We start from the raw sequence: 22,704 nt of genomic DNA, 5'->3' as shown, positions 1-22,704 counted from the left end.
GAACCACAGCTCCTGGGCAGAGAATGAAGCAAAAGCAAGTATACAGACAGGACAGCATGGGATCGAGGCTGAGGCTATGTGCCCACGATGCAGAAATGCTGCATATTTTTTACGCTTCTCCCTGGCAGGAAAAACGCATGTGGATTTTACATGCGTTTTTCCCGCCAGGTAGAAGCGTTTGTGAAGCGTCTTTGCATGCGGGTTATCAAGTACTTTTCCAAGCGATTTTAGCATCACTTGGAAAAGTGCTTGACAACTTGTCCACCTTGTTGCAACGGGCATGGATTTATAGTAGTGTGACCAAGTTAGTTAAAAAAGAGAATAAGAATGGTGAAAAACAAAAAAAAATAAAGTTTATACTCACCTTCCGAAGTCTTCCCGGTGTTTTGTCTGCTCCGTCCAGTGTCTTGCACTGCTCGCGGTGGTGTGAAGGACCTGCGGTGACGTCATTGAGCCATGTGATGGGTCACATGACTCAGTGACGTCATGGCAGGTCCTTCACAACCACGCGAACATTGCAAGTCACTGGACGTAGCAGACAAAACACCGGGAAGACATCGGAAGGTGAGTATAAACCTTATTTTTTATTTTAAATTCTATTTTTTACAGTTTCTATGGTACCCAGGTCTGGATGAGAGTCTACTCTACTCCAGACCTGGGTACCATCCGCACATAGAAACGCATATAATCCGTGAGTACAAATGTACTGACACGGATTATATGCGTCTCAATGCAAGTCAATAGCGGCGATTACGCCGCGCTTCCGCAAAATTAATGGACATGCTGCAGATTTTTGAGCGCAGCATAAACGCTGCGGAAAAAACCGCACCATGGGCACTGAAAGTGCGTCTTGTCATTGGGGACCATGGGGGGCGGATTACCAAGCGTTTTTGAAGCGTTTATACTGCGGAAATTCCGCAGCATAAATGCTTGAAAAACACATTGTGGGCACACAGCCTTATTCTTTCTATGAGGTAAAACATTTTACTGCCAGCGTTAAATCTGGTTTTCCAATACGTTATATTGTCTTTTCGCTGGAAAGACAATGAGGACCCCTGACGTAGGTGCAGGCTTACATATTTTGGTCAAAATATTAACTAATACCTTACATAATTTTCCATCCTTGCAGGATGCAGCCAGGCTTTTGTAGTGTTGGTGGAAACCATGTGTCTGTTCTTGTAGGGTGCACATATATAGTGCTCGGCAGACCGCCTGATCTAGCATCTTTTACAGAAAATAAGACAAGGTCTTATATCATTTTTTGCTCAAAAAGATGGGTTAGGGCTTATTTTCAGGGAATGTCTTCATTTATCCATATATAATAATCATGTCATATCACACACATTGCACATACACAAGAATATACACAGACACACACACTGCACATACATACCAGCCTGTCTCAGCTCCTCTAGACTTCCTCTGTTAAAAGACCTTTGGTGACATCAGGGTCATAGGACAGTGATTTCTCCAAAGGTCCTTAAGTAGTCTGAACCTTGGAATAGAAACGCTGAGGGCCTCAGAGTGGGAACCTAGAGAAATTGTCCAGTCTCCCCCCCTACATACCAGTCTATCTACTCTTCAGTTACTCTAGGCTCCCACAGTTCAAGAACCTTTGCTGACATTATGGTCACATGACTATGATGTCACCAAAGGTCCTTAAGCAGCCTTGGAATAGAAATGCTTAGAGCCCCAAAGAGAGTAGGGGCCCTGATAAATTGCCCAGTTGCTCCCCTCTCCTAACGCCAGCCCTGACTAACTAAGGCTTATTTTTGGAGTAGGGCCTATATGTCAAGCATCCTCCAAAAATCCTGTAAAATCATGCTAGGGCTTATTTTTGGGGAAATTCTGTAATAGCTTTGGCATCACTAATAGGCAGCAAGTTGGCATGTTGCACTACATGTATCTGTGTGACTGGCGCCCTATACAAGCCTTATCCTGTGTATTTCTAATCCCCTCCATGAATAGTACCGTATTTTTCAGACTATAAGACGCATTTTTTTCCTCCAAAATTTTGGAGGAAAATGGGGGGTGATTCTTATAGTCCAAATGTTGGGGAGGGGTGGGTATATATACTGTGCTGGGGGGAGCTGTAGCGGTGGAGGAGCGGGGCACAGGGGGCAACAGCCGCCTGCTGCAGCCTACACTGTCCCCGCTGCTAAAGAAAATGAATATTCACTGCTCCCCACGCCCATGGGGAGCACTGAATATTCATGGTCCTTAATAGCAGCACACAGTGTAGCCGCAGCTGCTGCCGGAATCGCCTGTGCCCGCTGTTAAAGGGCATGAATATTTAACCTCTCTCCACGCCCGTGGGGATGGGGTGAATATTCATGCCCTTTAATAAGCGGGCATACGAGATAACCCGGCAGCAGCAGGAGACGCAGCGCGGCTAAGCTGTGTGCCGGCTATGTAGGAGCATGAAGTCACTGCTCCCCGCGCACACAGTCCCGGCGCGGGGAGAGGTGACTTCCGTCAGCTGATCTCTCCTTGTGAGCCGCGCATAGCAGTGACGCCATGCGCGGCTCACATGGGGAGATCAGTGCGGGCAGACAGGCGTCAGCGCTGGAGGAGAGAAGAAAGGTGAGTAGCAATGTTTATATATTTATTTTTTTTTATGTGCAGCATGATGGGGATTACGGGGACCATGCATACTAGGAAAAAGGATGAAGGGGCCATACATACCAGGGTAAGGATGAGGGGGGCCATACATACCAGGGTAAGGATGAGGGGGGCCATACATATCAGGGTAAGGATTAGGGGGGCCATACATACCAGGGTAAATATGAGGGGGCCATACATACCAGGATAAAGATGAGGGGGCCATACATACCAGGATAAAGATGAGGGGGCCATACATGCCAGGATAAAGATGAGAGGGGCATACATACCAGGATAGGGATTAGGGGTACCATGCATACCAGGATGGGGATTGCTGTGCCATGCATACCAGGATGGGGATTGCTGATACATGCATACAAGGACGGGGATGAGGGGTGCCATGCATACCAGGACAGGGAGGAGGGGTGCCATGCATACCAGGACAGGGATTAGGGGTGCCATGCATACCAGGATAGGGATTAGGGGTGCCATGCATACCAGGATAGGGATTAGGGGTGCCATGCATACCAGGATAGGGATTAGGGGTGCCATGCACACCAGGATAGGGATGATGGGTGCCAGGCATACCAGGATGGAGGGGTTCCATGCAAACCAGGATGGAGGGATGCCAGGCATACCAGGATGGAGGGATGCCAGGCATACCAGGATGGAGGGATGCCAGGCATACCAGGATGGAGGGATGCAAGGCATACCAGGATGGGGACCATGTATAAAAGGAAGGGGGGGGCATATATACCAGGATGGGGGATATTGTCAGAATTGGGGGATATTACCCCTATACCAGTGTCAGCAGAAGACACCCCCCCCCTTAAAAGTGGATCATGAACACATCTTTCGCTTAAATTTTTTTTTCTCCTCTAAAACCTAGGTGCGTCTTATGGTCCGGTGCGTCTTATGGTCCAAACAATATGGTAGGTGTGAGTGGTTATTTCATTAGTATTTTGCACCAGCTCTGTCTCCACCTGAGGGCTGCTACATCCCGTTGTACATTAGTATTGCGACTAGGTATTGGCAAGTATGGCTGCCTCTTTTATAATGTATGTTATATAGCAAAATTAATTGCATCATTCAAAACTACAACTCGTTCTGCAAAAAAAAAAAATCCTCACATGGCTGTGTCAATGGAAAAATAATAAAACCTTTTTGCTCTTGGAAAAGAGTAATAAAACGAAAGAACGGGATTGTCAGGGCTGAAATTAAAAGTTTGCAGACTACAGAATTGTGCCCATGAGTAAAGCACACACTGTCATAGTTCCCCAGTCAGTGGATGGTCTCAGTTTCGCTCAATTCTTACGTATAGTTGGCATGTGCCCACAAGTATACAAATTGCTTTCATGCGGTTATGTGACCGTTGATCAGCTGGGGACATTGCACACATTCACAATTCTGTAGAGGTTTCAGTTCAGCTCAGGCAGTCCCCTGTAAGCAATTGTACACTCGGGTTTTAAAAAACAAAAATAATATATCCAAGTCAATACATGACTGTCATTTATTTCACTACTGCATTGCGGCTAGCCTCCTCTAACTCCGCTCCATCAGGACTGTGACCTGCGAGTACGGTGCTTACAGAGGGAGGTAGTCAGACACTCCATATTATTACTGGTCCCTTTCCCGAAAGCTCAGTCACCGCTTACTGACTGCTTTATACCAGCAGAATACCATCACAAGCTCACCAGTAGGACATTTTTTTTTAAAAGGCGGGCAGAATGATGATAAAGTACATACTGCAAGATGGGCAGCATGGTGGCTCAGTGGTTAGCACTAGGTTCCTAGGTTCCCATTAATGGGGTTATCAGGGTCTATTTTTTTCTTTTCATGGGCATCACAACTTACAGGCAAGCAGTTGCTAATACCTGACTGTAGTGTCCGATACCAATCCTCTGAGCAATCACGGATGGGTTCTGACGGCGATTCTGTGGCTTCCGATAACATCATATAACAGAGCAGATGCTTATTTTCCGCTGTGCTGACGGGGCGTAACTGCTGATGTCCTGCTGATTGACAGGCCACTGTGAAGCCGGCTGTCAATCACCATGACTTGGGCAATCACGCCCCGTCAACAGCAGAGCCTGGAAGAAGAACAAGAGCTGAACAGGAAGAGCTTAAGGATAACATCTGCAAGGAGTTTGTTCTTTCTCGCCGTGTTTTCATTGGTTTCCTCCCACACTCTGATAGGGAATGTACAGTAGATCATCATCACTGTCCCCATTGGGGCTCACAATGTCTGTAATGTGGCATGTAAGTAATGGGGCTATAAAAATGAGTAAAATAATAAAGATCATTGATCGTTAACTGCCGAACACACAACAAGAGTAATGAGACTGGAGGGCTGTTTAAATGCCTCATTCAGATAAAGTTGGTGCTGTGGATTTTAATATATTGCCATTTTTCTACCTATTCACAATTTCCACTTGAAAATCCAGTAAGTCTGATCTTACCCTAATAACTAAATTCATAAAGTAGTAGGAAAAAATACATTAATACAGAAAACAGGTTTTGGGAGCTTGCAGTGCAGATAAGTGATGCTTACTATTATTGAGCGATCACTAAAATGCTCGGGTGCTCGAAGCTCGGGCCCAGCTCACCGTGATACTCGGGTGCTCGATCCGAGCAACGAGCCCAATGTTAGTCTATGGGAGACCCGAGCATTTTTGCGGCAGCACCCCCGACAGTCTGTAGAAAGCCTAAAAAGTGCCCAAAACGATAGTGACAGTGCTCAAATGACATGGAGACAGCATGGGGATCACCCCAGGAAGCATTTCTGACCCCCAGGTCACTGCTGTCAACAACGTTTAAGCCACTTTTACGGGCTCATAATAAAACGTTCAAAAACGAAACTGAAACGGTTTTCCTGTGAAATATGTTAAGGAACTTCCTTTCCAGGGTAAAGCCTTGTGTATAAGGTAAAATAAATAACCAAAAACAAAAATATTCCTGCACACCTTGGGCTATGTTCACAAGTAGCATTGTTTAAGCGTTTTTGCACTTTTGTATTGCTTTCAACCGTGACAAATGCATTCACAGGGAAATGTCATTTTAACATTTTACAACCTTATCTGGCCATGTGCTGTATGACACATGCATACAGTGCTAAAAAGACATGGGAACAGCATGGGGAAGACCTCTGGAAGCATCTCTGACACCCAGGTCACTGCCTAAAAGTGTGCCCATCTGAAGTGATCCTTGCCGCATCAGAAGATGCAGACTTGCAACTATCCCCGTGCAAGTCCTTGTGAATGTGGCCAGGGATGCTCCATCTCACTGACGCCTTCACCCTGGGTTAATATTGTGGAAGCCGGGACACCGTTGGACACTGGGATGCAACACGTCCTCCAGACATAGAGGATTGCGGGTCCTGGGTCAATCAGGCTTCAAAACAAGGTTCAGAAGGTAGACAGCAGCAGTGGTCGGCCTCCTATACAACGAATAAATTATTCATGATCATGAGGCCATCCATCTCCTTAGCTTTCTGTTCCTTGGAATGCAAGCACATGTATGTAGTAGCAGTTAGGCCTGAGGTGGTCAGCGTTTTGGCGCATATCCTACCTCCTCCGTAGATTGCTGGATGTTTTCCTGCTACTATGACTCCCGTTAAAACAAAGCTTCAGGTGATGAATGATGGATGAGGTGGTGGCAAAGGAGAAAGAGCAGGATGAACAGGGACCATTCACATCAATATCAGGCCAGTCAACCACACATGTTTTGTAGGATATGTTTCTGTACCAAAAGGAGCGGTTAAGCTACACAGTTATAGGGCATACAGTGAGTGCAATGCCTACCAAAAATTTCGAGGCACTCCATTGCCCCTTGGAAGTGACATGGAGGTCAGAGGACCTTAATTAAACCGTTTTTTTCCATTTATAGCAACTGGGTCTCCCGTACACTGTTGGCCTAAGCAGTGAATGGAAGGCTTTCCAAAAATTATGAGGAACTGCAATGCCCCTTGAAACAGGCGTGGATTACAGCGTACTAAAAACCTTCTACCCATTATTGGAGAGCGAGTCTCCCTTAGTTTTCGCCTATGCATTGAAAAGCAAAAGCTGACTAATATTAGGAGGAAATGCAATGCCCGTTGGAAGAGTCGTGGAGATTAGAGGTAATTAAAAACAACATTTCAATGCCCCTTGGAAGAGCTGTGGAGTACAGGGTGGTTTAACAAGACGGTTTTAATGCCCCTTGGAAGAGTGGTGGAGGTCGCAGTAGCTTAACAAGACGGTTTTAATGCCCCTTACAAGAGCCATGCAGTACAGCATATTAAAAACCTTATACCCATAATTAGGGAGTGGGTCTCCCATAGTCTGCGCCTATGCCTTCCAAGCAAAAGCTGCCAAAAATTAGGACGGAGGAACTTGTAATGCTGGCAACACGGACCAAGGTCACCCTGGTGGTATAGTGGTGATGGAGGCTGAGGATAAGAAGAGCAAAATACAGCCGAAATAAGGAAGCGTATACCCCCATGTGTGCGTGTTAAGCGGTGCATGGGAATACACCTCCCGAAATAACACAGTGGATTTGACTTTATGTTACCCTGCTGTCATTTGGTGATGATGAGAAGTCTGGCCCAATCCAGCCCTTGTTCATTTTGATAAGGGTCAGCATTGTCAGTTGACAGGCGACTGCGCTTATCAGTTATAATTCCCCCAGCGGCACTAAAAACATGCTCCGATAACATGCTAGCGGCAGGGAAGGCCAGAACCTCCAAGGCATACAGAGAAAGTTCATTCCAAGTGTCCAGCTTGGATACCCAATAATTAAAAGGCACAGAGGAATCACGGAGGACGCTGGTACGGTCGGCAAGGTACTCCCCCTCACCATCTTTTGAAACTTTCCACTCCTTGTGAGAGTGCCCCGAGCCTCAGGGCCTGTAAATTGGGCGGGTCTCAGAAAACTATCCCAGAACGTTGACAGTATTCCCCTGCCTCTGCTGGATTGGAGTTGCGTCTCGCTCGCCTGTACGCCTTGGTTGGGCAACCAGCTGTGACCTCTGCCGCTAGCGTGTTCAGATGGGAATTTTTTAACAGTTCTGCAGCAAGAGCCTTCTGGTACTGCCCCATTTTTGTAGACCTCTTCACCTCAGGAATAAGAGAGTGAAAGTTCTCATGGAGTGCGGGTCTAAAAGTGTCACCAACCAGTAATGACTGTCACCCAACATTTTGACAACGCGAGGGTCACGGTTAAGGCAGCGTAACAAAGTCAGCCATGCGTGCCAGACTGGTAACGGGCAAGACTTCCGTGTGCTCACCAAGATCACGACTGACCATGCTCTTCTACTCCTCCTCCTCCCCGTCCTCAGGCCACCCACGCTAAACCGATGATATGACAGTTGTACAGGTACTACCGTCTAAAGAACATGATACCAGCTCCTGTTCTTCTTCCTCCTCCTCCTCTCCCTCATTGTCCCCCAATGCACATTGGGATGAGATGAGGCTGGGCTGTGTGTAATCGCCCGCTACGGCTTCTTGATCCATCTCATAATACTCTGGCTGCAATGCCTCCTCTTTAATTCTCTGCAGAGAGCGTTGCAAAAGACAGACAAGTGGGATGCTGACGCTAATGATGGCGTCATCGCCACTCACCATCTTGGTGGACTCCTCAAACTTTGTCAGGATGGTACATATGTCAGACATCCAGGTCCACTCCTGAGGTCTTATGTGTGGAGTCTGACCTGAATATCGACGGCCTTGTTGCAGCTGGTACTCTACAACTGCTCTCTTCTGCTCACAAATCCTTTGCAACATGTGGAGGATAGAGTTACAACGTGTGGAGACATCACACACAAGTCGGTGTGACGGAAGTTGCAAACGCTGCTGCAACACAGCAAGGGCGGTGGAAGCTGTAGCTGACTTCCAAAAATGAGCTGACAGGCGGCGTACTTCGACGAGCAGATCTGGCAACTCGGGGTACGATTTAAGAAACCGCTGAACCACGAGCTTAAGCACATGAGCCAGGCATGGTACGTGTGTGATCTCGCCTCGCCTCAGAGCCGCCACCAGGATACGGCCATTGTCACACACGACCATGCCAGGATGTAGGTTCAGCGGTCTCAGCCACAGATCTGCCTGCTCTTTCACAGCTGTCCACAACTGTGAGGTTTATCACCTAAGCTTATGAGTTTCAGCACAGCCTGTTGCTGCTTGGCGGAGGCAGTACTGCAGTGCTTCCAGCTTGTAACTGATGCGGTGATATCTGAGATGGAGGCTGAACATGAGGAGGATGATCATCAGGAGCAGTACACTGTGGGGGCAACTCTGACTGACATAGGGCCCGCAATCCTCGGTGTGGGGAGGATGTGTTCCGTTCCAAGGTTCGACTGGGTCCCGGCTTCCACTATGTTTACCCAGTGTGCAGTCAGGGAGATGCACCGTCCCTGGCCACAAGCCCTTGTCCACGTGTCCGTTGTCAGGTGGACTCTCCCAGTAACTGCGTTGTTGAGGGCACGGCAGATGTTTTGGGACACATGCTTGTGTAGTGCGGGGATGGCACACCGGGCAAAATAGTGTCGGCTGGGGACCGAGTACCGAGGGACGGCCACCGCCACAAGGTTGCGGAAAGATTCTGTCTCCACCAACCTAAAAGGCAGCATTTCCAACGCAAGCAGTCGTGAAATGTGCGAATTTGGGACTGTGGCCTGTAGGGCGTTGGCTGCGAATTTGCACTTTCGTTCAAAGGTCTGGGATAAGGACAATTGAACGCTGCGGTGGAACGTGGACGTTGATGCGGTTTCTTGAGAAACTGCCATAACAAGTGAAGACTGAGAGGAGGGGGCATCTTTGCATGCAGTATGGACAGGGGATTACCTTGCACGCATAACAGGGGGTTCTCTTACACGCACAACGGCGGAAAAAGCAGTGGTGACACCCGCTGACACTGGTCGTGGACCCTGGGGTTCGCCCCACAAAGTCGGGTGCTTTGCTGACATGTGCCTGATCATGTTGGTGGTGGTCAGGCTGGTACTTTTGTCACCCCTGCTGGCGCTGGCATGGCAGGTGGTACAAATGGCCTTTTTGGGGTTATCAGCAGAGTCTTTAAAAAAATTCCAGACTCTGGAAGACCTACCGGTTGTACTGGCAAAGTCCCTCGTGTTAGTGTTACGGGGAACGGTTGCCCGCCTTCTCTGTGCAGCCACCACACTGCTTCTTCCTGTCTGTTGGGGTACTCTGCCTCCCTCCCCCTGTGTGCTGCTGGCCTCGCTCTGCGTGTCCTCCTGCCATCTTGGGTCAGTTACTAGATCATCCACCACGTCCTCCTCTTCCACTTCCGCACCACGATCCTCCTCCTCACTTCGTGGCAATTGTGTCTCGTCATCGTCCACCTCTTTTGACAAATTGCCAGCGTCGCCTTCCTGTGGCCGTGGCTGTTCAAATATTTGGGCATCGCTACATGGGATCTTCTCTTCCACCACTTCTAGCGGAGAAAGAAAAGAGGATTTAGATGAAAAAAAAAAAAAGGATTTTTCCTGGCCCCCGAGACCTGGAGCTAAGTCTAGCAATTTGAGGACTGTAATGCAGCGTTTGCTGGTATAACCACTGCGTTTCCTATACAGCCTGCCTGCCTGCCTGATATCTGGGATGGATATTAGTCCTGAGAAGGACGGTTTGTTTGATCTGGCAGCTTTTACAGACCCTACACTAACTATTTCGCAGTATATATCTCTCCCTAAATCAGCAGCACTTTCCCTACACTGTGTGATCCCGGGCGACTGAGTCCAAGATGGCGGCGCCCGGTTTTAAATACTCGAGGTGACGCTGGGCGGCCAGCCAATCACTGTAATGCCCACAAACAACATGGCTGCGGCATTACAGTGACTGGCTGGCAATCCCTGCATGTTCATTGGCTCTGTAAAGAGCGCCAAACATGCAGGGCGGAGACCCGAGCTCCCGCCCGAGTAACCCGGAAATGCTCGGTGCTCGCCGAACATCCCGAGTAGTGAGATGCTCGGGCGAGTAACGAGCAGTGTCGAGCATGCTCGCTCAACACTAGTAATGACGTCTATTAGGCTGTGTGCACACATTAAGCTTTTGGTTTCTCCATCTCTTGTCTGGAAAATGCTGTAAATAGGTGCAGTTTTTCCCCACTCATCAGTGTGGGTGAAATCTGCAGCAAAAACGCTGACAGAATTGACATCCTGCAGAATTATATCTTCACCAAACCTGCAAGTCACAAACAAGTAACATGTGCAGGAGACGTCAGGATTCTCAGTCACTTTCCTGGCATCGGGAAACCCTTTAGGTTTTGTGACAAATCTGCACAGAAAAAAGGTGACAAAATCTGAAATGTGTGCACTTGTGTCCTTACAAAGTAAATCAACATGCAAAGTAACTGCAAGGAATCTCTCAAAAGGAGTTTGTTACCCCAAAATGGAAATTCAGCTACTTAATCATTTACATTAAGGCTATGTGCCCACAATGCAGAAATGAAGCAGAAAATTTCTGCAGCATTTCTGCATCTCCCTGGCAGAAAAAACGCATGCGGATTGTACATGCGTTTTTCCAGCGTAATACATGTGGATTCACATGCGTTTCCGCATGCGGATTGACAAGCGCTTTCAAAGCGATTTTAGCATCACTTGGAAAGTGCTTGACAACTAGGTCACACTATATAAATCCATGCAAACAGCATGGATTTATATAGTGTGACCTTTAGAGTGGTTAAAAATAAAAAAATAAACCTTGATACTTACTTTCCGATGGCCCGGCGTGTGTTGCTGCGCTCCTTCCTGGCTGCCAGCTGATCGCGGGACACTGCACTGAAAGACCTGCTGTCACATGACTGTGACGTCAGCGCAGGTCCTTCAGTCTGCTGGCAAGCACAGGGAAGGAGACCGGGGGCTGTCGGTAGGTGAATATAATCTTTATTTTTTATTTTATTCTTTTTTTTACAGTTTCTATGGTACATGGGTGTGGATGAGAGTCTTCTCTTCTCCACACTCGGGCACCATCCACACATTACAACGCGCCAATTAAGCATGTACAGAAGCAGTCTTGCAGAATTGGCGCGTTCTAATGCAAGTCAATGGCGGCGAAAACGCAGCGCTTCCGCAAAATTAATGGCCATGCTGCGGATTTTTGAGAGCAGCATAAACGCTGCAGAAAAATCCGCAGCATGGGCATTGAAAGTGCGGAATTGCATAGGGGACCATGGCAGAAGGCTTACCATGCGTTTCCCAAGCGTTTACGCTGCGGAAAATTCCGCAGCAAAAACGCTTGAAAAACACATCGTGGGTACACAGCCTAAATTCACTTTTAATCCTTATGCAACTAATGGCACTTTGTTGCACCCCTGGTATGGTCAATGGCCAAGGGGATCAGCTATTAGTCTTAGTGCCCCCAGCAGAAAGTAAGCTCATGGCCAAGTGGCAAGGGCCATATGAAGTCCGGGAAAAGGTTGGGGAGATAAATTAGAGAGTATATCAACCTGGGAAGAGAAAACCCAAACAGCTATATCACGTAAATTTGCTATAAGCAAGGAAAGACTGGGAATGTATGATTACGGATGCGACTCCGGTCGTATCGTCTGGGGACCCTCCGACAATGGCCAGGGGAGAGGTAAATATAAGTGACACACTCTCTAAACAGAAGCGACGGGAGACTCAGAAATTGGTGCTGCGGAATACGGACGTAATTTTCAGAAATGCTTGGCCGAACATCTGTGATCCAACATAACATTGTCACAGAGGCCCAGACACAAGCCATCGCAGCTGAGGAAAAACAAATGCTCCAGCTAGGAGTTATCGAGGAGTCCAGGAGGGAGCGGGCTAGCCCCATTGTACTGGTTCTGAAGCTGGACGGATCGTTATGATTTTGTAACGACTTCTGAAAATGTAATAAAGTGTTGAAATTTGACCTTTATTCAATGTCCTGGGTGGACGAGCTGATTGAGAGACTGGGGCAGGCCCAGTACTTCACCACGGGTTACTGGCAGGTGCCTCGGACAGAGTCAGCCTTCATAACGCCGGAGGGTCTCTATCACTAGGTCGTCTTGCCTTTTGGGTTACATGCAGCCTCGGCCATGTTCCAGAGGCTGATGGACATAGTGTTAGAGCCTTATCAGAAGTATGTATCGGTGTATTTGGATGATATTACCTTTAGTACCAAGTGGCATACCAACTTGTCCCAGGTACAATCAGTAGTGGATTTGCACACAGCCGTGGGCTTAACAGTGAACCCAAAAATGTGGAAACTGCTGTCACTTCCCTTTCCACACTGAAACGAAGATCATCGAAAAGGAGGGGACTGGGACATCCATACTCTCCCCTGCTTTGTTTGCCGCCCATCAGTGATGCTGGTTTCAGGGGCTGGTCCGTGCAATGTCTCCCTCAGCGCCCTGTGCGATAAGTGCAGCATCCGGTCTGTTGTCTGCTTAGCTGAATAGTAATAACTTATTACTAATAAGCCGACTCTGCTTACAGTCAGATATCAGAACTACACTTATGTATTTTATGTCTGAGTGCTTACTTCATGATTCAACAGCTGTTCATTTGTTCCAAAAAAATTTGATTTCAGTGATAAAACTGACATCCTAACAAGTTTGAGCAAGGTCTACTACTCCTCGGATGACTCTTCTGCACAGTATAAAAATAGGAGAAACCTTATAATTGTATGCCATCACAAGAAACATTTTGGAGTGAAAGCTGAATGGCACTTTTTTGCCATTCAGCTCCTGGCAAAAGGTGTATGTGATGGTTTAGGAGGCACGGTGAAATGTCTAGCAGCCCAAGCTAGCCTCCATAGACCACATTCAGACCAAATTTTAACACCCATGCAACTTTTCCAACTGAGTGAGAAAAATATTCCTAACATCCAGTTCACGTACTGTACAAACCAGGACTAAGAAGAAGAGGAAAGTTTGTTAAAACATTGGTTACAAAAAGCAGAACCCATCAAAGGAACTAAGCAATACCACACTTTAATTCCATGTAGTGAAACAAAAATATAAACAAGGATTTTTTCATCCAGAAATGACAGTGAAGTCCATGAAGTGATTGAAGGTGGCACAAGATTGGCGATGGATGATATAACTGGATATGTGACCTGTGAGTATGATCAGCACTGGTGGCTGCTGGCTAATGGACTCTCCAAAGACTAGGACAATGAAGAAGTAAAGCCATTTTTCTGCACCTTCTGGTCCATCACCATCCTTTGTGTATCCAAGAAAGCAGACATTTTGAAAGTAACCAAAAATCAGATATTAACATAAGTGGACCCAAACCCCATAACAGGCGTACATACTGACACAAAAGGAAACGGCCATTGTTAGTAAGAGATTGTGGACAAGATTACATTTCACCCAGAAGGGAGAACAAATTATTGAGAAAAGATCAGTGTAAAGACGTACTATTAATTGTTCAGACTAATTCATAATGTTTTATTTTATCGCTGGACGATTTTACTGTATTTTTTTCATTTTTTTTTTAAACTGGAAAAAGGAAATGTCTAGTGAAGTAATAATAAAAAAAAAGTTGTTACATGTATAACTGTATATTAAAAAGGTGTTAAAATATTGATTCTTTTAGTTTAGCATTAAACCTATGACTAGGATGAGACTGTATTTAGAAAATCACACAACAAAATATGATCCTACAGAAATACCAACTTGAATCCCTGAAGGAATGTAACCAATAACACAAGTAACACATACGTATTTTTTTTATTTTTTTTTTTTACAAAACACAGTTTTCCCGAAATCGCCCATCAAAATTTAGAATTTGACTCCTCGAAAACAAAATAACAAACTTGGTTAAGACATGTCGAATTAAAGCCTGTACAATTCTGAACAAAATGCTGCCTCTCCCATCTCTATCTTAATTGTAGCCCGCAATATGATAAATGTAAAGTCTATAAAAAAATAACGAAGATAAAAAATCCTAAATTTATTATTTTTACTTCACTAAAGTAGCACTTCAAAAAAATGGTGTCATTCAAAAGTACAACTTGTCCTGCAAAAAACAAGCCCTTGGTTATATTGAAAAAATATAAAAGTTATGGCTCTGGAAAAAAGAGGAGAAAAAAAACTAAAGCGCAAAGATAGAAAATCACAAGATCATGAACGGGTTAATATCAAGTAAATTGAACCAGTGTTATGTAAAAATTAACCATTATAGAACATTGCTAATATTTTCTATTTTTTCATATTTTATATAATGGTTGTTCCCCAGCTTTTCCAGTCTGCAGAATGCCAGATCTGCCCGGCCAGTCATTCATAAATGATCAAATCTTGTATAATAATATTACTAGTCAGGTTGCTACTCAGAAGCTTAGAAACGCCGGGTAAAGATCTGTGTGAAGCTGTAATGAACTCATCTGCCCAGATATGGGGTCACCAATCTCCATACTGTAGCTTAGCTATGGAGCCTCACCTTACAAGGTCCTGGGAGAGGGGTAATAAACCCTGTGGAGCTGTAATATAGACCTGCGAAACACTGACTCCCCTTTTCTTACTACCCAATGTACCATAGTTGGGCAGAATTACCTTTTGGAAACTCTTGATATCTGGATAATTTGCAAAAGATTTGTTCACAAGTACATTTTCTTAGCCCTTCCACAGTAGAATTTTGTGTTTTTAATAAAAAGAGCAGAAATAGATATTTTTTAAACTTATAGATTTAACCCTTTCGCGCCAGAGCCAGTTTTTGCCTTTGTGATCAGGCCAATTTTTTTCAATTCTGACCAGCGTCACTTTTTGAGGTAATAACTCTGAAACGCTTCAACATATCCCAGTGGTTCGGAGATTGTTTTTTGTGACATATTGTACTTCATGATAGTAGTAATTTTTTTTCTAGATATACCGTATTTTTCGGATTATAAGAAACTTTTTTCCTCCAAAATTTTAGGGTGGAGAGGTGCCATACATACCGGGATGGAGGGGTGCCATGCATACCGGGATGGAGAGGTGCCATGCATATCGGGATGGAGAGGTGCCATGCATATCGGGATGGAGAGGTGCCATGCATACCGGGATGGAGGGGTGCCATGCATACCGGGATGGAGGGGTGCCATGCATACCGGGATGGAGGGGTGCCATGCATACCAGGATGGGAATGAGGGGTGCCATGCATACCAGGATGGGGATAAGGGGTGCCATGCATACCAGGATGGGGATAAGGGGTGCCATGCATACCAGGATGGGGATGAGGGGTGCCATGCATACCAGGATGGGGATGAGGGCCATGTATACCAGGAAGGAGGGAGGCATATTTACTAGGATGGGGGATATTAGTACAGAATTGGGGGACATTACCCCTTAACAGTGTGAGCGGCAGACCCCATCCCCCTTAACAGAGCATCATGACCACATTTTTTGCTTAAACTTTCTTTTCTATTTTCAGTCTCTAAAACCCAGGTAGGTGTGTCTTATGTTCATGGTCTGGTGCACTTTATAGTCCGAAAAATACGGTAACTCGATTATTTTTTAAAATATCAGAAATTTGGCAAAATTGGGAAAATTTTGCAATTTTTAAACTTTTAATTTTTATGCCCTTAAACCAGAGAGTTAGGTCACACAAAATAGTTATTTAACATCCGCACAATTTTTTAAACAATTTTTTTTGGTTAGGAAGTTAGAAGGATTAAAACTACAGGGTGGGCCATTTATATGGATACACCTAAATAAAATGGGAATGGTTGGTGATATCAACTTCCTGTTTGTGGCACATTAGAATAAGGGAAGGGGAAAACTTTTCCAGATGGGTGGTGACCATGGTGGCCATTTTGAAGTCGGCCATTTTGGATCCAACTTTATTTTTTTCAATGAGAAGGTCATGTGACACATCAAACGTATTGAGAATTTCATAAGAAAAACAATGGTGTGCTTGGTTTTAACTTAACTTTATTCTTTCATGAGTTTTTACAAGTTTATGACCACTTATAAAATGTGTTCAGAGTGCTGCCCATTGTGTTGGATTGTCAATGCAACCCTCTTCTTCCACTCTTGACACACTGATAGCAACACTGCAGAAGAAATGCTAGCACAGGCTTCCAGTATCCGTTGTTTCAGATGCTGCACATCTCGTATCTTCACAGCATAGACAATTGTATTGATGACCACAAAGAAAACAGTCTAAAAGGGCCAGATCGGGAGACCTTGGTGGCCATTCAACTGGCCCACGACAACCAATCCACTTTCCAGGAAACTGTTCATGTAGGAATGCTCTGATCTGACACCCATAATGTGATCGTGCACCATCTTGTTTGAAAAACTCAGGGAACGTGCCATCTTCAGTGCATAAAGAGGGCAACTCATCATCATGCAGCAATTTCAGATATCCAGTGGCACTGAGGTTTCCATTAATGAAGAATGGCCCCACTATCTTTGTACCCCATATACCACACCAGACCATCAAGATACGAGATGTGCAGCATCTGAAACAATGGATACTGGAAGCCTACTTTTCAGGCACAGTGCAAAGCTCAGAAGGGAAAAATTGTCATATTATAGTGCAGATTTTACTGTTGTGGTTTGCAGGTGCCATGACCCACTGGGAGAGACTGAGGTCCTAAAGCAGCAGGAAACCCCCATAAGTGACCCCATTTTACAAACTACACCTCTCAATGAATTCCTCTACGGATGCAGTGATCAAACTGACACCATATATGACTCTCAGAAATTTATACCATTGGGCAGCGAAGAAAAAAATAATTATATTCTTATCACAAAAAAAATTAGTTTTAGCCTCAGATTTTACATTTTCACACAAGGCAATGGGTAAAAATGGTGCCGAAATGTATCACACAATTTCTGCTGAACGTGGCAATATCCCATAAGTGGCTTTACAGTACTGCTTAGGCACACGGCGACACCCGGGAGGGACGGAGCACTATTTCGCTTTTGGAGAACAAATTATTGTAGACTAGTTTGCGGACTACGTATACAGAGCCCTTAAGCACTAGAAGAGCTGAATCCCCCTCAAGTGACCCAATTTTTAAACATTCTGTTTTTAACTTTCTCACTTAGTCCCGCTATGGGAATATTTTTATCATCACAGGTCTCATGCAATGCAATACACATGTATTGCATTGCATGAGACCGGATGTCAGTTTTACACTGGTAGATCTCCTGTTATACTCAGTTGATGGCTAACAGGCCACCGTACCTGGCAGCCTCGGAGGTCATCATGTGATCTCCGGCTGCCATGACCACGTCAGACCTTATCTCGGAGGCCGTCAAAGGTGAGTGCACAACCGCCTCTCCCTCTCTTCTATGTGCCGTGATCGCTATGGATCACAGCATCTATAACCCCTGGCAAAAATTATGGAATCACCAGGCTCGGAGGATGTTCATTCAGTTGTTTAATGCTGTTGAAAAAAATCAGATCACAGACATGGCACAAAACTAAAGTCAGTCATTCCAAATGGCAACTTTAGGGCTTTAAGAAACACAAAAAGAAATTAAGATAAAAAATGTGGCACTGAGTCAGGGTAATTTTTTTCAGACCAAGCAGAGGGAAAAAATTATGGTATCACTCAATTCTGAGGAAAAAAATATGGAATCATGAAAAACAAACACACAAAAGAACACTCCAATACATCACTAGTATTTTGTTGCACCACCTCTGGCTTTAAAGCAGTCTCTGAGGCATGGACTTAATGAGTGACAAACAGTACTCTTTATCAATCTGGCTCCAATTTTCTCTGATTGCTGTTGCCAGATCAGCTTTGCAGGTTGGAGCCCTGTCATGGACCATTTTCTTCAACTTCCAAAGATTTTCAATTGGATTGAGATCCGGACTATTTGCAGGCCATGACATTGACCTTATGTGTCTTCTTTTCAAGGAATGTTTTCACAGTTTTAATGACAGCCATTTCCCCAGTGCCTTTACCTGACATGCAGCCCCATATCATCAATGACTGTGAAAATTTGCATGTTCTCTTCATGCAGTCATCTTTATAAATCTCATTAGAACGGCACCAAACAAAAGTTCCAGCATCATCACCTTGCCCAATGCAGATTCGCGATTCATCACTGAATATGACTTTCATCCAGTCATCCACAGTCCACGATTGCTTTTCCTTAGCCCATTGTAACCTTGTTTTTTTCTGTTTAGGTGTTAATGATGGCTTATGTTTAGCTTTTCTGTATGTAAATCTCATTTCCTTTAGGCGGTTTCTTACAGTTCAGTCACAGACATTGACTCCAGTTTCCTCCTATTCGTTCCTCATTTGTTTTGTTGTGCATTTCCTGTTTTGGAGACATATTGCTTTAAGTTTCCGGTCTTGACGCTTTGATGTCTTCCTTGGTCTACCAGTATGTTTGCCTTTAACAACCTTCCCATGTTTGTATTTGGTCCAGATTTTAGACACAGCTGACTGTGAACAACCAACATCTTTTGCAACATTGTGTGATGATTTTTACCTTCTTTTAAGAGTATGATAATCATCTCCTTTGTTTCAATTGACATCTCTCGTGTTGGAGCCATGATTCATGTCAGTCCACTGAGTGCAACAGCTCTCCAAGGTGTGATCACTCCTTTTTAGATGCAGACTAAAAAAGCAGATCTAATTTGATGCAGGTGTTAATTTTAATTTCCAAAACTTACAGGGTGATTCCATAATTTTTTCCTCAGAATTGAGTGATTCCATAATTTTTTCCCTCTGCTTGGTCTGAAAAAAATTACCCTTACTGAGCACCACATTTTTAATCTTGATTTCTTTTACTGTTTCTTAAAGCCCTAAAGTTGCCATTTGAAATGACTTTAGTTTTGTGCCATGTCTGTAATCTGCTTTTTTTCAACAACATTAAACAACTGAATGAACATCATCCGAGCCCGGTGATTCCATCATTTTTGCCAGGGGTTGTAGAAGAAAGCAAAGGGTTAACTTTATTGGAAACTGATCCAATCCAGTCTCGAGGATGTCACCTGTTAGAGCTATCGCTCTGCACAGGAATCGCAGGGTGCAGGACCCTGGGGGCCCTGAGCGCTAAAAGACCGCCGACCGTTCATAAACATCTGCGATGCACAGAGCCCAGCAAGCGCGGACGTTTATGTGCAGTGGGCAGTCAGGAAGTGGTTAACACACTTTCCTTTAAATTTTACACAAAAGAACTGAAAACTGTATATCATCACAGCCCTACACAAAATAATGTAACATAAAATAAATACAAAAAAAAAAAGAGCATGGACCGCACCTCCAAAAATCATACATTTGTTCTAATGCCTCTCAGCAAAAATACATATTACTGAACATGAGGTTCTTAGCTTAACATTCTGATCAGACTGTGTGAAGCCCACTGCCACGTCAATGAACCAGCTTATTCTTTTCCCTTTCTTGGACCAGCACTCATGCCATTTGGCACAGGCAATTTTAATTAGCAGGAGTCTGCAAAGAGGGTCTAGCCTATTTTGCTCTCACTTGAGAGCTTGAGGAAGGTGAGTCACAATGCTCCTTTCATGTGGTGTTGGTGCAATGTGTCAGCCATTGTTGCTGTGGTTTTGTGCTTGTGGGGCGCCGCGGCCTGGAGTCATGGGGACTCGGTCTTGAAGCATGGATGCTGTGAGGCACCAGGCCGCCCGCCCTGCTGGTGCATTCTCACTGTAGCGGTGGTTGGCACATGGCGCCGCTCCTTTTAGGCAGGAAATGTTAGGACCCACTACGAGGTTTGCCGTGACGTGGCAGTGGGCTTCATACAGTCTGATCAGAATGTTAAACTAAGAACCTCATGTTCAGTTATGTATATTTTTGCTGAGAGGCATTAGATCAATGTATGATTTTTTTGGAGGTGCGGTCCATGCTCTTTTTTTGTATAAAATAAATTAAAACAAATATAAAACTACTGTAACTTATTCCTGAATCCTGATGTAATTTATCCCACTGATTTCCAGCTTCAGGTCACTAAATACTACCCACTCAACAGACTCCATTATAGTCAATGGTGACTAAGCCCCGCCCCTTCTGAGACTTTCACGTTCAGCAGAGATAGAACACTCGCATGCATCTGCTGACATCACAGTGAGTGTGACATCACCGGCACAGTGACATCACATTCCACAAAGTTCCATAAACAACTGACTGCAGCCATTGAGCTTTAGTTGTAGTTGGCTTTGACTACAATATACGTGTGGATTGCATTCTCTGATAATTTTACATACGTTTTTGGATAATTGCCCTGTTGTTGCCTGATGCAACATGGACTTTACAGGGAATAGAAAGAGAAAAAGGAAAGAAACACCAGATGGAGAAGACACTGGAAATAACCAGGAACCTCCAGCAAAGATAAGGAAGATGGATTCCAAGAAATCTGGGCAGGTTGGTCAGGTATTACCTGTCAATGAGGGAACCCAGAATATTTCCTTCCTAGACACTGTACAAAACAGATGTGAAAAGCTTGTGGGATACATCACAAATCGAGCTGATAATCTAAAAAAACTGAGTACTTTGGGTCCAACCAGGATCATTAACCTGAAAGGTAATGAAAGTGCAGCAGAAGAGAAGAGAACTGGGAGAAAAAGGAAACATCATGAAGATCCAGCCACCAGTCAAGATGACATCTCAGGTGAATGTAGTGGCCCCAGTAGCAAAAAAATAAAGATCACTGTCCCTGTCACCAGGGATAAGTTTATCTGCCATGGCATACTTGGACAAGGGAGTTATGGGAAGGTTATGCTGGCCACTGATAAAATAAGGAAAGAAAGTGTGGCCCTTAAAATCATTAAGAAAGAAAGCCTAATCTCCTTCCCTGAATGCCTTGTAGAACACCATGTCCTGAAGCTTAGCCACAACAGCAGATTCCTAACCCATTGCCATGCCGCGTTTCATACGGAAAACCATGCGTATTTTGTCACCGAGCTGGCCAGTGGAGGGGATCTGCTTCACTATATATATAGTACCATTCCCCTGAAGGAACCTGTAACATTTATAGGAGCAGAAATCGTTTGTGGCCTACAATTCCTGCACAGCAATGACATCATTCACCGGGACTTAAAACCGGATAACATCCTGCTGACTGGTGACGGCCACATAAAGATTACTGATTTTGGACTATCTCTATACGAGTTTGATAAGAGATTTAATGCCAGAGATTTCAGTGGAACACCTGGGTATGGCGCCCCAGAAATGATCATGGGAGACGCTTATGGTGAAGGTGTGGACTGGTTCGCCTTTGGAGTCATATTGTACGACATGATTTTCCAAGACTCACCATTTCCAGGAGACACCACTGAAGAGATTGTGAATAATGTCTTGTACGAAGAACCATCATATGAAAACCTCACTGACCACGATGCTATGGACATTATGTCCAAACTACTCTGCAAAGACCATTATGTCCGGCTAGGGGTTAATGGAAAAATCAGAACGCACCCCTTCTTTTCAAATATAAACTGGAAAGACATAAGGACAGGAAAAGCGCCATCTCCAGTTATTATAGGAAGGAACCCGTATGTCACCATGAGACAGCAGATCCCAGCACCGCGCAGTGATGGCGTGAACGAGACAATTCCTGCTAGAGAACAGAGGATTTTCACGAGTTTCCCGTTTGTGGGTCCAGCATGGAGCACAACTTACCACTAAGCGGAGAAACAGCATAATACCGTCATACCATCTAATCCTCCTGTATCTTGACGCAAGACTATCTACTGGAGTTCATTTATTTCTGTACCATCAGCTCCTACTACCTGCACTCAAAATGCCAACATCATCATGTTTCATGTCATCAGTAACAAGCATGGCTGGCCTGCCAATCTGAAGAACATTCTTCCACATCTTCCTATTACCTCCATCTCTATATGTGCTGATCTGCGGCAAAGCAGTCACACAATGTATCTGACCTACTTACAGAGGGCTGAAAGCTGCTGCTCCACTGCCAACGTGACCACTGGCAGTCTGCTCTGTGCCAACTGGGATGGAGCATAAGCAGCAATGAGGCCCCTGTGCCACGTTCCCCAGGTGGATTCAGAAGTGAAGTCATAAAATCCAAACTCTGGAATCCTTGTTGGGAGATGTGACGCATGAATTACAGGACACAACTGCGGCATCTACAGCCGTCCTTGGTGCGATTGTCAACCTGGCTATACGTGGTCCACAGCTTTCCCCTATCCAGTGCTATGGTCAGTGTTGCTCGCTGACTGGCAGCTTTGTGCCCATTTAGGCA

General features: G+C 45.0%; 1 protein-coding gene across 1 annotated transcript in view; it reads right to left on the bottom strand.

Annotated features, from left to right (window-relative positions):
• The window catches only part of LOC141194414 (uncharacterized), a 148,036-nt gene extending 126,854 nt beyond the window's left edge, over positions 1-21,182 (bottom strand). The window contains exons 1-2 of the mRNA XM_073662328.1: positions 21,161-21,182; positions 9,679-10,026 (exon numbers count right to left, since the gene is read on the bottom strand). Of these exons, the coding sequence (XP_073518429.1) occupies positions 9,679-10,026; positions 21,161-21,182 (370 nt within the window). The remainder of the gene's footprint in view (positions 1-9,678; positions 10,027-21,160) is intronic.
• Between the last annotated feature and the right edge of the window lie 1,522 nt (positions 21,183-22,704).

The sequence above is a fragment of the Phyllobates terribilis genome, unplaced genomic scaffold (genome assembly GCF_046119375.1).
Source record: "Phyllobates terribilis strain yellow unplaced genomic scaffold, ASM4611937v1 Scaffold_71__1_contigs__length_7168151, whole genome shotgun sequence".
Classification (NCBI taxonomy): domain Eukaryota; kingdom Metazoa; phylum Chordata; class Amphibia; order Anura; family Dendrobatidae; genus Phyllobates; species Phyllobates terribilis.
This window is presented reverse-complemented; position numbering and strand designations above follow the sequence as displayed.